This window comes from Symphodus melops, assembly GCF_947650265.1.
Source record: "Symphodus melops genome assembly, chromosome: 16".
Lineage (NCBI taxonomy): Eukaryota > Metazoa > Chordata > Actinopteri > Labriformes > Labridae > Symphodus > Symphodus melops.
This window is the reverse complement of record NC_136706.1, coordinates 7,040,712-7,056,170: the sequence shown is the minus strand read 5'-3', so window position 1 is coordinate 7,056,170 and position 15,459 is coordinate 7,040,712. Positions and strand designations below refer to the sequence as shown.

General features: G+C 39.8%; 1 protein-coding gene and 1 long non-coding RNA gene across 8 annotated transcripts in view; one reads left to right on the top strand and one right to left on the bottom strand.

Moving 5' to 3' along the window:
• Positions 1-15,459, top strand: part of garnl3 (GTPase activating Rap/RanGAP domain like 3) — a 63,978-nt gene that overhangs the window by 29,571 nt on the left and 18,948 nt on the right. For 4 of the 6 annotated variants that reach the window (XM_079365299.1, XM_079365296.1, XM_079365298.1 and 1 more), the window contains exons 3-16: positions 3,337-3,411; positions 4,317-4,416; positions 6,041-6,159; positions 7,050-7,114; positions 8,250-8,313; positions 8,436-8,462; positions 8,970-9,045; positions 9,684-9,782; positions 9,898-10,001; positions 11,846-11,954; positions 12,114-12,159; positions 12,622-12,728; positions 12,826-12,941; positions 13,374-13,496. In XM_079365299.1, the coding sequence (XP_079221425.1) occupies positions 3,337-3,411; positions 4,317-4,416; positions 6,041-6,159; positions 7,050-7,114; positions 8,250-8,313; positions 8,436-8,462; positions 8,970-9,045; positions 9,684-9,782; positions 9,898-10,001; positions 11,846-11,954; positions 12,114-12,159; positions 12,622-12,728; positions 12,826-12,941; positions 13,374-13,496 (1,230 nt within the window). The remainder of the gene's footprint in view (positions 1-3,336; positions 3,412-4,316; positions 4,417-6,040; positions 6,160-7,049; positions 7,115-8,249; positions 8,314-8,435; positions 8,463-8,969; positions 9,046-9,683; positions 9,783-9,897; positions 10,002-11,845; positions 11,955-12,113; positions 12,160-12,621; positions 12,729-12,825; positions 12,942-13,373; positions 13,497-15,459) is intronic. The other 2 variants (XM_079365301.1, XM_079365297.1) reach the window with 1 other exon arrangement.
• Positions 4,432-9,546, bottom strand: LOC306837574. Of its 2 annotated transcripts, XR_013780965.1 has the most exons (4): positions 9,451-9,546; positions 6,088-6,144; positions 4,913-5,051; positions 4,432-4,756 (listed from the first exon to the last, which is right to left on the bottom strand). It is a non-coding gene; the product is annotated as an uncharacterized lncRNA (long non-coding RNA). The 2 variants fall into 2 exon arrangements; XR_013780964.1 differs by having other exon boundaries at positions 4,432-5,051.

Genomic DNA, 15,459 nt, shown 5'->3' with positions numbered 1-15,459 from the left:
AACAACAACGTCCAGTGTGACAGTTATTATTAATGATTTTCTTCAGAACATAAAGCTCTCATCTTTATCCGCACTTGCCCACAGGAATGTTTTGAATGGACTTTACCCCTTTGTCTGTGTTTCCACGATAAGTGCTCTCTTAGCACTCTCCCACATCTTTGTGCCGTCTGACATATTTAATGAGCCTCTAGAGGAGGGAACAACGTCGACTCTCTGAGACCTGCTTCTTTAGTACAGGTTGGCGTTTACATCAAATAGGATAAAAGCTTTTTATTCTCATCCCTGACGAAATAGTCATGATTCCAGTTTTTGATTATGCTTTATCTTTGATTATAACATCTTGGTGGCTGACACTAACTTTTTATAGTATCTCAGTTTGGTTTGTAGCTGTCTGCTTCTGCTGAAAACAACACTTGGCTATTTAGATTCTATTGCAGGGATGTCACCAGGAGGTGGCCAACAGTGGCATTGGCCCCCTAAAATCGTATGTTCACAACAGGGTTTTAGTTCATCAACAAATAGATGAAATAGTTTGACCCCTGTTCTCTTGTTTCCTTTAATGTAAAAAAAAGGTTTTGTAAAGCAATGGGCATGCAATGTTTCAGTTGATGTCAAGCAAGTTTTTTACCCATCATATCATCCATGACATTGTTTAATCTTTGCATTGTGTCTCATTTTCATTAAAAAGTTACTTCCTGAGTACAAACCTAATTATTGTTTTGCATTTATTATATGAGAGACACAGATCAAGCTTTTGATTATTTGTACCACGAGTGTAGAAGTTGATGTTGTTTCTAATGAATGGTGTGGTTTTGGTATTATGAGTTTTATACACATTTTTGATATGTCATATGCATGTTCATTATTAAGCATTGGAAACATTTGCCAATGAACACATTCCTATAGTTGAATCTTTTGATGTCTTTGAAGTAAGCCAAGTTCTATCTTGCAATCTGTCAATTATCTATATAAATAGGATATTTGTTATTTAACATCATCATCTTTTTCTTCCAATTTGAAGATATTTAATGGACTAAACTATAATGCATTCATCCGTTATCTAAACCGCTTATCCCATTTAGAGTGTTTGCACCGATTCCCAGCTGTCAATGGGCAAGAGTTGGGGTACAACCTAGAGTGGTCGCTATTAGGGCTGACATATAGAGAATCACAATCAGCCACACTACAGGCAATTTAGAGTCACCAATTAACTAAAGGATATATCTTTGGACTGTGGGAGGAGAATGTTCAAACCTCCTCAATGAAAGGCACCAGACTGGCCAAGGATTCCAACCATGTACCTTCTTGCTGTGGGGCAACAGCGCTCACCAAACACCACTTTGCAGCCTCCAAAACTATAATAAATGATGAAAACATTATTTAGATGAAGTAATGTTGAATCATTAGTTGCAAGCCAAGTTTCTATCCGTACATCCAAGAAGTCTTGTCACACTTTGGGGTTCTATGTTCAGTGTTTCCGTCCCAGGATCTTCCCAGTCATCCCAGTCTTGGCTCCATCTGACAGTCTCAGGCCATCTGGACCGATCACAGTGTGCTGTGTAGGGACCCACAGCCATGCCAGAACTCTCTCTAAAAGCACATGTCGGCAGTGCAGAGACCTCTATTGGCAGGGGGAGCAAAATAGAGCATTATAGTCAAGATGGTCAAAGACCAGAGGGCAAAGAGGCATATGAGAGAGGAGCAAGAGCAAGAAAGAGAGGAGACACTATAGGGTCTGTTGCCTGGCAACACAACATCATTCAGTGCGACGGTGTTGGGGGGATAAAAGGGGACGTGAGGAGAAATAGATTGAAGAGGGTTTTGTAGATGTATACATGGGTGATAAGAAGCAAGAAATCACTCAAATAGTCTTCTGATGCCAGCAAAACACTTGAATCCATTCTCGCGCTGGGATACCGATAGGATATTAAACATGATTGTTCATATCCATAGACAAGATTTAATGCGTGCTAAATATCCTGCAATGATGCCATCAAATTTAGTCAAAATAGGTAAGACTAATTGATTAGTCAAGAAAATCTCAATCAAGGTCCAACAATAAGAAATAATTGCAGCTGACAGGCAAGTAGCATGAACAAAAGAAATGATTTGAAACAGAACAACAGCACAAGCAAAAAATAAAAACTAGGGATTTAACTGTGATGTACATTGACATTTCACCATAAGTCGAGTGTAGAAAAGGCGACGTAAAGTACGCGTTCAGAAAGTTAGCTTCGCAATATCATCACGATGGAGAGTTAGACTAATAGTACTTGACTTTTAAAATGTATCTTCAGTCAGTTAGTTATAAACCTAGCTTAGCCTAAATGCTGTAAACAAGTGCAAGAAGTTAAGTTTCCTTTTAGGGGTTTGTTGACACTATTTTCTCGACTGATTCAGTTACCTGGACTTGAGGAGTGGCTTTTTTCTGAGTACCTCTGATACACCAGCTTTTTAAAATACACGTTTGCTGGGTCAACACTGATTGCTGACATTGTGTCAGCCTTGGCTAAATTAGCACTCTCTAAAAGCACTGCCATGTTGTTGTTTGTTACTGTCACTTGATATCTAAAGCCTACCTGAAAGCTGTTGAGTTTTGTGGTTGAAGGGAAGAGTTTTAGGCCTTATCTGCAGCTGAAACCAATGCCTACATAGGTCATGGGAAGACTCTACTTAGTCCAAACAAGGTTGAAGTGTTTGAACCATATGAAACAACAACGTAGAGCTGAGGTTACAAAAGGACTTTGATATCACCAATATTAAACTCTCTGTATAGCCTGTAAGCGTGAAAGGTTGACCTATACATCGATTTGTCAAAGTTGTTTCCTCTTACAAAGGATACAACCTCTTCAACCCTGTCCTCCCTTGTGTCATTCACTCTCCTACTATCATTAACCGTCCCATTTTGCTCTCATAATGCCTTCTCTCCAACTGTAGCAGGTGTGTCGGCAAGAGACAGATAATTGAGGGTGATAAGTGGCGGGTGGCTGTTGCGAGAATGGAAAAAAAAATTCAAGCATAAAAGCAGTTTTTATAACGAATAAAGATGGAGAAATTACAAAGACTAGAGTCGTTATTGACGATTAAAGAACTGTAGCGATGAATCGGCACAGCTGAAGAGGAGTGCTGCTGTGGGTTAGACGTCTGTAGTTGGACTCATGCTGCTGGTGTCACATGGAGGTGATGTGTCTGCCACGGTTCCTCTTTTGCCAGCTCAGATGTATTTATGACCTGCTTATTACTGTCTGCCAGAAGTCATGGTTTGTCATGTGCCTAATATTAAATATGTCTCTCTCTTTGTCTCTCTCTCTGTCTCTCTCTCTGTCTCCCTCTCAGCTAATTTCCAGTGACGCAGATGGGGCCATTCAGAGGGCAGGGCGCTTTAGGGTGGAGAATGGCTCCACAGATGAGGTAAAGAATACACTTTTGTGCACAAATGCATCCCACTCATTCACTCATAATATGATGCGTCCACAAACCTCAGGAAATGAACAATATAATACAAATGATGGTCATTTTGTAGCTAAACATGTTTTTATTATTATTAAAACAGCAATGTGGTTTTTGTGAAAAATTGCTAAATACATTGGATGAGAAAATTCATGTTACTCTCATCTAAATGTAAACGTAGCCTTTAAAAAGGTTTTGGTTAAATATCAAGATGATATCAAATTCAAACAAGAAAATTGCGTGTACAAAGTGAGATAACCACAGTGAGTAGCCACATATCCTGTGCAATTAATACTTTTAACTGTGTTGTATGTACTGATATTTAAAAAAAAAACAAAAAAAACAGGTTAAGTACACTGATTGTATAACTTAGTGTAAGTAAGGGTGCTGTGTTAGTTTTTCCTCTTTCTTCTTTTTAACAAAGAAATAATTCTCTAGGATTTTTTACATCATGATAAGATAAAAGCAAAACCACTGACAGTCCGGGGACGCCGATGACCTTACGGTTAGTTTGCGCGCCCCATGTTCAGACGCTTTAATCCTCCAAAACTGGCGGCACAGTTTTCAAAACTGACGCGTGGTTCCTCTCCACCATCTCCTTCCCCACTCCTCTCTGTCCCTCTCTGTCTACTGTGCTTTCTCTGCTACAAATGCATACTGTGTATAGAGCCCCACAATACATCTAAAAACTGACAGTCTTTCCCATCACCTAGGATTTGCTGTACTGTTGTTCTACCCTGTGTTGTAATTATTAAGGTGTCATGTAACAATTTTCCATAGAGGAGACTGCTTTGACTCGAGCTGTGACCATCACAATGACGACGTGTTTTGTGTATTCCGTGTATGTATCTGTGTCTGACAAACAGACTTTGGACTACACTCCGGGAACCTGGAGGAGAACCGATGTCCACCTGGAGAATCCAGAGTACCACACCAGATGGTTCTTTAAATACTTCCTGGGAAAAGGTCAGTCCTTCTCTGCTGTGGTTGCTGTTTTTAAATTAAGAGCAACTCACACATATGGTGTAAGTGTGCGAGTGAAAAAGGACAGGATTAAAAAGGGTTGAGGAAAAAGCTGACTCTCAGGAGCTGAAGATGTATAACACCCACTGAATTTCTTCCCTGTAGTCCACAGGATGCTGCTAATCCTATGGAGTCTGCCTTGTGGCAAGCCACACCACTTTTTATTCAAAAACTTGTTAGCATCCAGCCCTATGTCCACTGAGAGTCTCAGCTACACTCTAACCCAACAGGGATGAAGTCCATGGAGGAGCCTCAGCGCTGTAAGGCAAAGGCAAAGGCTTTCCTGCAGGAGATAACACAATTAAGATTGGATCACCGCTTCGGTGCAGCAGGCCAGCAGGAGCCATTCACAGGAGCTAGCCCTAGAGATTGTTAAATAATACAGCAGAATTTGTCACCCTTTTCCTTCACCCCTTGTGACCCTCAACATCCCCCATACCTCATTAACACCCTGGCTGTTCTCTGCCTAGGTGGCACCGCAGGTTGTGCAACAAAGGATCATTGTCCGAGGCTTTCTTTGACGTGACTTGAATTAGGAAGAGCGCCTTCAGCTGAGAGCTTGACAAAGAGGACAGAGCCTGAGAAGGATGGAGATAATTGTGAGGAAGAGACGGACAAGAAGGACACAGTGAGAGGAAGAAAAGAAATGCATTTTTTTCTCTAGCAAGGGTCTGACTGTTACTACGGTATGGACAGTTTAGTTGGCTTGACCTGTTTGGATCGCGACTGAACCATCTGCGACTCACAGCCCGATGGAGGCGCAGACTGCATCGTACAACATAAACTCTTGGCCAATTGTTCTAAAATGAGCACTTCCTATCTGATGATGCATCCAGCACTAAGGCTGTTTCTCAATTTCCTCATTATAAGGTGAAGTAGATTGTCTCCCTGTTTTTCCAGCCATAAATTTGGAGATAATTCCTGATTAGATTCGATACTTTCTTTGCATGCATAGAACAGCTCAAGGTCCAAAAACTAATAAGTATATAATTGCAGCCAAGCTTTGCAAAGTCACAGGTTTACCTGAGGCAGAATAAAGAAGCTAATTGAGGGAGGGAAAAAAACACCTTAAAAACAAAGCAGAGTCAGAAAATTAAATTCCAGAATAAAGGAAACATTAGAGAAGAAAGCTCCGTGGGAAGAAAAAAAAATGGACAAAGAAAAGGACAGAGACATGAAGGACCCTCTGTCTAATTAGGTTTGGAGGTCTGCTCACCATTGTTTCTAATGATGTTACCCCGTCAACCTAAGAGAAGGAGGCTTGAATGTTCGACTCTGCCCTGTTGTGTCGCTACATCTGTGGAGGTGCATGTCAAACAGAGAGAGGCATTGACATAGACATACATGAAAGGAAAATGGGAAGTGATGTAAGGAAAGCAAAAGGAGGAATACAAATAAAAAGGAGATGAATATCTAAACATGTCGGTGGCAAACGATATGATTGGTCAGTAAGAGAAGAATGATTTCATCTTGAGAGAAATATCTCATCGCGCTTTGATATCTGGTTGTGACATCCTCGTCATCCTGTTTAATATTTATTTATGTTTGTTGTCTCTGTCGTTCTCAGTTCACCAGAACTACGTGGGTACAGATGCAGAGAAGAACCCTTTCTACCTGTCTGTCGTCCTCTCAGACCAGAACAACCAGCGGGTTCCTCAGTACAGAGCCATCCTATGGAGAAAAACAGTGAGTGCACCATCTGCACACCTTTACTGCAGTGCTGGAAGGAGAGCTGCAAAATCACTATAACAAGCTTATGTATTGCTTTCACAATTCTACTTCAAGGTTCCCTGTGCAGAGTTTAAACTCTAGTTTATCAGCACTATGGATCATTTGTCTGTGTGGTTCACCTTTTTTTTTTGTCTCCTGCATGTAACACACACGTGCACATCATGCAAAACACAACATTGTGTCACATGACTGCCATGATCCTGTGGTGATCATGGAACACTTTCTGCCTGTGCAAATAGTTTATGATGCAAACTTTTTGTCTGATTTGAATAAATGAAGGAATTAAACGGTATCTCGAGGAGTTATAAAACAACTCCTGTGTGTGTGTGTGTGTGTGTGTGTGTGTGTGTAGGTGTGTGTAGGTTTGTGTGTGTGTGTGTGTGTGTGTGTGTGTGTGTGATGCATGTTGTGTCTTTGCGCTGGGGTGACTCAGCTTCATGACCAAGATAGCTTGGTACTAATTTTGGCCTCCAGCGTCATCTCTGCAACCTGATTAGGGTGCTGCACCTCTTCTGACTGATCACATTGATTTATCTTGTTTCTGTCTGACTCCAACTGGAACAGGATGTTACTGTTGTTCTTGTTTCCGCTTAACAGATCGACCCTGTTTGTTTGAGCTGCTCTGGTCTAAACTGGTCCTATTTAATTGTTCTGTGACTGATTGAAAAATATCTTGTGCGCTTGCACTTTCTTGTTTGTGACAGTGATTTTGCAGGATGTTCTTTTAGGAGGAGGAGGATCACAGCAACAGGTTTAGCAAAGTGACTCCTCTGGGAAAAGGTGATTGAAACCCACGGTGCTAAGAGTTTGTAATCCCTGATCTGTGTCATTTTTTTTTCTCTCAGGGCACTCTGAAGATCAGCCTCCCCTACAGCCCGACAAAAACACTATCAGTCAAGTCAATCCTAAGGTGAGAGGTGCTGTGCATGGAGCTCTATTGTGACACAATTCAACCCATAAGACTTTCTTCTTAAGGCGCAAGGTAGATGCCAGTTATCCACAATTATCCAATCAGTACCTCAACTGCCACAAATATACCTACTAAGAAGAAGGATTTTTTTTGTCCTTATACTTAAACACATCTGCAATCAAGCAAGGCGGCACTAACAAAATCTAAATGGAGATCAGAAAGAAGTTATACTTCCTTCTAACGCTGCATCAAAATGCTCTCTTCCAAATATCAATCCTGTCTTGAAATGAAGTCAAAGTAAAACAAATGAAATGGAATTATCTGGAAAACGTACTTCAAGTATTAAAAAGTAAAGGAGGAGGTTCTCATTGCTGGAATCGTACTGTTGCTCATGTACAAAGACAAAGAAGGTTTTTCATTTAATTTGGAGCTTCATAAAATGCTGATTATTGTGTTTTATCTATATAATTTTACTTCCTTTTATTTTTAAATGATTTATTAGTTATTTTGTAAAATAATCTATTCATGATTACGTCATTAAGATATACGGTGTCAAGTCTGACCTTTGTCCCATCTTTGTCATCCTGACTCTCTCTACCATTTTCATACTCCGTCCACTGCAATATCTGAATGACGGCACTAAGCCCAAAAATAAATCATTAAAATGGCTGAAAAGATCAATCTGTTATTTAAATGTATGCAGATTGATTTTCAACATTTTTTCTTTCAACTAATTGATTTTTCAAGTAATTCCTGTAGCTAGTTTAAGCAGCTGGAATCATTAGGAAATGCATTTTTTTTTTAATTCATATATTTCATTTAATGTTCCCAGTCGAAGATGGTGTCCGTGAAAAGTATGCAGCCAACAAGAGAAATCCCCTGTATCTCTCTCTCTCTCTCTCTCTCTCTCTCTCTCTCTCTCTCTCTCTCTCTCTCTCTCTCTCTCTCTCTCTCTCTCTCTCTCTCTCTCTCTCTCTCTCTCTCTCTCTCTCGCTCTTTCTCTCTCTCTCTCTCTCTCTAATTTTTTGGTGTAACTCTCCAGGCTATTTGTCTTCCATGGATCCTAAGTATACAGCTTTTATCTCTTTTTATTATTGCCGTCTCACCCCCTCCACTCTCCGTTCTTTACTGCCAGTGCAATGAACATGGACAGGTTTGAGAAAGGCCCCAGGGAGATCCTCACCCCGGAGATTCAGAAGGTGAGAGTAACACCAGAGCATAGTAGCAGCGCCTATGCTAAAATAAATTCTTAGGCTGTGTCAGTTCCCTTCCTGCAGAGCTGCTCGGTGTGAATGATCATTGTTGTGTCGTCTTTCCTCAGGATCTGCTGGTGTTGGAGGAACAGGAGGTACGTGGATGACTCTGCTTTTACCCGACAGTTTAGTTTGTCCATGGACCGTTATGTTTGTTTTTTAGTGATCCGCTATTTCTTTCGGTTAGTTTTCACATTTTTAGATCCATTTTGTCACCTGCACATATGATAACTGATCCCAATATTTATTTTTTCTTTTGTTGATTTATAAAAAAATAATAATTCTGTAAGTGAGAAAAGAAGCTGCCATACAGGTGAAGCTAATCTTTAATTTGACATATCCCACTAAATTCACAAATTAAACCTACTTTACGCTTTTTTTCCCTGTGCGCAATAATTGTACGCTTTCAAAACTGTTTTTATTTTTACAAAATAAATCCCTTCTTGTAAAAGTGGTTGCTATTTTTACTTTAAAATATTTCTTAATCCATATTGAGTTAATTTTGCATGCAGTTTGACTCTCATGTGCACAGTTCTTACAATGTTTATATACTGTGTGTATATTTGCATGTATTAGCAAAGGTTAATATCATATTTTTGCAGGGATCTGTCAACTTTAAATTCGGCGTCCTGTTTGCCAAAGATGGACAGCTCACAGATGACGAGATGTTTAGCAATGGTAAATCACATTCTTCTCTCTTTTTATCCGAAACTTTTTACAAAGATAAATTCTAATTTTGGGACGTGCACATATTGGCTAAATGGACAATGAGAACATGATTCTGTTGGTTAGTTTTATCATATCATAAAAAGGGGAAACAGGGGAAACAGGGTCCAAACCTGGTTCTTTCAGAAAGACAATGACATCTGCCTGCTAATCTAGCTGTTTGTGCATCTTTGCAGTCATGACAAGCTAAAATAAGCAGCTTCTGGTGTTAGACTTTATTTACCCTAGAGGGCACTTCGGTTCCACAGTCCACCCAGACCAGTCAGGGTCCCAAAAAGATCGGTCCTTGGGCCATTGCTCTTTAATCTATAAATGCTCCGGCTCTGTGCAATCATCAAGAAAGAGAAACTATCTTACCATTCATACGCTGGCTGAAGACATACAGTTGTACATCTCTTTCATTCCTGCGAATTTAGCCTCAATGTAAAGCACACTGAGCTTACTAAAAATGAGTTTTACAAATATTATTGACATTGGAAGTTCCCATGAAAATGTTTTTTTTTGTTTGTTTTTTTTTTCAAAGATGGAACGTACATGATCAAAAGTACTCGTATGCATCTGCTAAGTCCAACTTGTCATGTTTGTTTCAGAGACGGGGAGTGAGAGCTTCGATAAGTTTCTCAGTCTTTTGGGTGATTCCATAACGTTGCAGGGATGGGCAGGTTACCGCGGAGGGCTAGACACCAAGAGTAAGAGAGTTTATACTCTTCAACCAAATCACATTTACATCTTTTTTTTTTTTTTTGAAACAAATCCTTCCAATAAACCAATATGAATCCCAATTTTCTGTCTCTCCACCTGCAGATGACACTACAGGGATTAAGTCCATCTACACAGTGTATCAGGGCCATGAGCTCATGTTCCATGTGTCCACCATGTTACCCTACTCTAAAGAGAACAGACAGCAGGTGGGTGTCTTTTTGTGCACTTTATTCCTGTCATTTTGGGGGGGGGACTGTCAGCCCTTCTCTATTGTATGTAATATCCCAAGTATTGGTAGATTGACTTGAATTAAAAAGGGTTTAGACATTCATGATCTCGAGAAAAGAACTATGGACTCGATCATGGAAAATGTGAACTTCCTCAGTTAAGAAGCGTAACATCTACCAAAGTTATTGTCACTACATTATCTCTGCATTTGTTCACAGAGGATGTAAACAAATAGACCTTGTGAACCCCTTTGACTTTCTTCTATCCCATCAACACTGTTTTTGTGCTAGATAATATTTTAGCTTTTATTTATGGCTTTGTTATGGAGGATTGGACAGATGATAATGTAGGAACTGGAATGAAAAAGTGGGGAATTAACATGCTGCAAAATGCAGAAGGTCTTAGTTTTACCGAGCTTCCCACTTCATCGTCTGTAGCATAAATTATATTCATTGGATATAACCGCTAGACTACCTGGAATCCATCTTTTGTGGGAGGGGGGGGGGGGGTTATGAAATGTTTTTACAACTTTCTAATTGATTACCATGAACTTTTGTTCTGCTATTCATGGTTTCCTGAGAAGAAATTGTATAAACTAAGTTTAACATTTTTTTTAAGCCTACTTTGGTTGATTAATATTGGACCTTCAAAGCTTGGGATTTTCTGTTAGTCTGAGCTTCACCTTTAGTTTCAAGATATATACCAAATCTACCTACGGGTACAAATAAAGTTACCTATCCTTACAGTTTCTTAATTGTTAAATGTCTGCATGCTAAAGTAGTCTTTGGTATTGCCATCATTTCAGCATGCTGATTATCATTCTGTTCATACCCGAGTGGAAAGAATGAAACTCTGCTCACCTTAAGAGAGAAAGGACGTTGTGTCTTTACTGTTGAGCTCCTTTCTGTAATGCCAATACGAATATGATTTTAACAGGCTGGTGTTTAGCAGACCTGACTTATAATTGGATTTCTTCTCAAGATAGAAAAAAGACATTCTAGTGGCTCGTAATAAGGAATGGTCTGTGCTTGTACTACATGTGAGTCTGCCTGCTAATCAGATGCTTGCAAGAGAATAAATATATATAGATAAAATGTAGTTTTTATTTAGTTCATGTTAATTGGTGGAGATAAAGATGTAGCTTTTATTGGCTGGTATTGTACAAAGTAAGAAGAGAAAGTAGTAAATACATTTTTTTTTAAATCAGCCCTGGAAGAAGTATCTCAGTATCCAAAACTTTATTGTGCTCAGTTAATATCATGATGAAAGGTTTTGACTATTTTGACGATGTCAGCAGTGTAAGTTTTGATATTAGATGCAAACTTACAAAAATGCCACATTGATCTTTCACTGCTGTTTCTTCTTTTTACAAAGTCTTGAGCATCATCAGTGTGTGTTGGTTATTTTACATCTCCTCCTACATGGCTGGATTAATTAGAACTGATAGAAACATGAGTGGATGTGTTTTTTTGTTCCGTTTGAGGATTGCTTGATTCTCTGAGGAACAAGGGTTCTCTGGTTATCTATGACAAAGTTGAATAAGAGCTCTAGAGGAATTGTCATAAAACAAATTGTTGGGTAGAATTTGGAATATTTAGTTGTGAGAAATATAAAACGAATATTAAGATTTCTTTCTGAGGAGAAAAAAATGTGCATATAAACAGATACTGTGGGGGTAATATTTGATTCTGTTAATTTGCTGCTTTAATGAAATGAAAGCAAATACAGAAGATAAAGCAAAAACAACAATTCACTGAATCAATGTTTGTCAGGCTTCGTTGCAGGATTTGTGTTAATACATTTGCTCTGTTATTTCTGGCAGGTGGAGAGAAAGCGGCACATTGGAAACGACATAGTTACCATTGTATTCCAGGAAGGGGATGACGCATCGTCGTCCTTCAAACCGTCTATGATCCGATCGCACTTCACCCGTATCCTTCCCGTGGAACGCTAATGAGAAGGTCATCGCCAACACGAGCCGTGTCCAGATGGAGATGTTAAACACATCATATGTTATACTGTCTACGTTTGGATTGTTTCTTAGCGTCTCACGTTTACATAATCTTGTGTTTCCTTTACTCCACTTCTAGATATTTTTGCTTTAGTTAGGTATAATAGCCAGAATGACAGTTACAGGTGAGTTCTGTGCTTTGCATCGCAAGACAGCAGATTGCTTTTGTCTTTAACTTCTTATAAAATCTTACCTCCTCTTGATTGTTTCTGTGATGTTTGGTTGACTTCCCTTAAAAAATCCTTAGTGATGTGCTTTAATAAGCTCTAGAATAAAGTATCATCGGGATATTTTGTTTCTTTTTGGTCAACATCGATATTCATCATGATGGGTATCTTAATAAATTGTTTAGTTTAAGAAGTTCCTTATGGAAAAAATGCACACCTAGAAAAAAAAAAAATATTCTTTGAATGATGGGGAGTCCCATTTTGCCCCTCTTTTCCCCTCTTTTCCCCTCTTTTACAGTTTACAAATCTCCTACTGAGATTGTTTTATCCTTTATATAATCCTTGATTTTTTTTTTAAGCCTTGATTTACATCCATTTTCAGTGTAAGAAACATTTGTACATATCTGCTCTTCTTCACAGGTTGAAGATATTCTCAGAGGAGAGCGTTCCACTGTTTGGACCTCCTCTCCCGTCTCCGCCTGTGTTTACTGATCACCAAGAATTCAGGGACTTTTTATTAGTCAAATGTAAGAAAAAGACGCAGAAATGTAGTTTGAAAACATGTGAAAAGTTTGCACCTTCCGTTTTTGTTTATGGTCAATTGTGTTGCACTCTGTCCCGCAGTAATCAATGGAGAGAAAGCCACACTGGAGACACCAACGTTTGCCCAGAAGCGTCAGCGGACCCTTGACATGTTGATCCGCTCGCTCTACCAAGACCTCATGCCGGACTTGCACAAGGTACAGCCACCATGTTTACCATGAATAAGAACATTTCTTGTCCATTCTTGGATGTCTGGACTTTTTAGTCCATCCAAGATTTGTCCTTCTTGTCACTTTGGTGGCTTCAGACACTGTATACTCTGCTGAGCTTTGTTCTGCTGTATTCTACTGCAGCCCTCGGTCTCTCTCTGCATACTGCAGCACGCCAAATGGATACTACTGCAATGCTGACTTTCTCAGCAGGGCTCTCTCTCTCAGACTCCTCACACCACTTTTGTTCTTAAAACTCCTTAACTGTTGCTCTAACCAGCACTTACTGTAGTTTTCACTGCTGCTGTTCTCACCTCCTGCCAGGGTCAACCTCTAAGACCCCTCTCTGCTTTCTTTTTTCCTTCTGTGTGTGTGTATGTGTGCCTGTGTTTGTGTGTGCGAACATTTTGGGTGTTTTAGGTTCCTTTTTCTCCCCAGAACATGTTAAACCGGCGATCCTTCAGCGACGTGCTGCCCGAGTCGCCAAAGTCGGCGCGCAAGAAGGAGGAGGCGCGTCAGGCTGAGTTTGTCAGAATAGGGCAGGTAAATAAGACAGAAATACACACACACACACACACACACACACACACACACACACACACACACACACACACTCTGCATCAATAAACTATCAGAGCTCTAAAGTAAGGAGGCAGATACACACACATTCCCACACACATACCACAACCAGAGTACACACCCATAAGACGGTGAGCTCATACAAACAGCATACAAATACAGTACCAATACAGTGAACAAATACAGACACACCTATACACACATGAACATGTACTGTAAACAAACGCTATTTGTCTCTTAGCATAATATCAGCATGTTATATTGAGTGTCTGCCTGATAAGAAATATGTGTTTTCATGTATTCTGCTGATACAGTACCATAGCAATTCTTAAGGGTACATTTCCTTTTTTAAGGTTTAAAGCTGTCTCTGCATGCAAGAAGGTTCCTTGTTTTGAATCCCCTTCAGAGAGGGCCTTGATGTCTGAAGTTTGCATGTTCTCCCCTTGTGCATGCATAGGTTCTCTCAGGGTACTCCGGCTCCTCCCACAGTCCAAAAACATGCTTGTTTGGTTAATTGGTGACTCTAACATTGCCTAGAGGTGTAAATATGTGCCTGGTTGTCTGTCTCTAAATGTCAGCCCTGTGATTGACTGACAGTCAGTCCCAGATGTACACCACCTACTGGCTAATGACAGCTGGTATTGGCTTCAACCCCCGTGACCTCAAACAGGAAAACAATATGGATAGATAGATTTAATAAAAAAAGACATGTTTCTGTCTCTGCAACTCAACACTTCCCAAGTGAACAAAACAAAAAATGAAGACACTCCCTTCTTTTTTATGAATCACTTTCTGTCTCAGACTTATAACACTTCCCAGTGTATTTCTCGATGTTATTCCCATCTGAAGTGTATTAGGAAGTATCACCTGATGATCACGATGAACAGATGGAAGAATTACAGCAAGCAAAAACCTGATCCGACGCACACATGAACAGCTGGCTGTTGTTAGAAGACAGACTCTGCAGGCTCAGAGATTTGTGATGGATTTGATTCTTGGACAGCGTAGTGTTTAATATCAGGCTGCATATTGAACCCAGCTGCACGGTGCAGCATCCTGTTACAGCCCTGAGGCAGAGAGAGGGACTGGCGAACTACTCACTGTTGCTCATTAAGCCGGTTGCTTTGTGCTCATGGTTGTGAATGAAGGTGACTCAGATGAACGTGTCGATGATTCCCCATCTCCTGCTTACATTGTGCTCTTGCTTCATTTACATATAAGAAATTAATAAGGACAGTCACGTCTTTGGAATTATAAATCAAGTAGTTTGTGTGGCTTAAATGTAGTTAAAGAACCATTCTCACAATAATAACAAAATTAAATAAAAGGAAAAAGTATGTATGTTCTTGCACTATATATTCATTTGAAAATACAAATCATAAAGTCACATCCACCTTTTCACTGAGTTCAAATAAGTCTCAGAGGACCCCAAAACATATCCATGAAGTTTCTTGTTAAAAATGCACTCTGATCCTGTATTTCATCATGCCTAGAAACCCCTGTGTCTGTAGCTTTAAATGCAAAATGAGCTGTGTCTGACCACGCCCCTCTCTGGAAGGGAATGCAGCTTTGGCTTTCCTGCACCATGTCCTATCATTTACGGTGGAAAGGTGTACTCAGAGGGCAGAACAAACACCTCGCTGTGGGGTTCACTGCCCTTTGTGATGTCATGAAGGGAAAATCTCCAAACGGCCTGTTTGAGTGGAGCAGGCAAAAGACGGAGGAAATGAAATCACTTTGCTCATAACTGGGGGGTTTGTAGACAGGCGAGGGGAAAACATACGTTTAAGAAAAAGATTAATATTCACAGCATGTTACCTTTAACTGTTGATTTATTAAGGACATGTTAAAAACAGATGAAATACAGCTACTTTTAGAAAGTACATTCCTGGCTTTGATGGAAGAATGACTTAATGTGGTCTGTTGG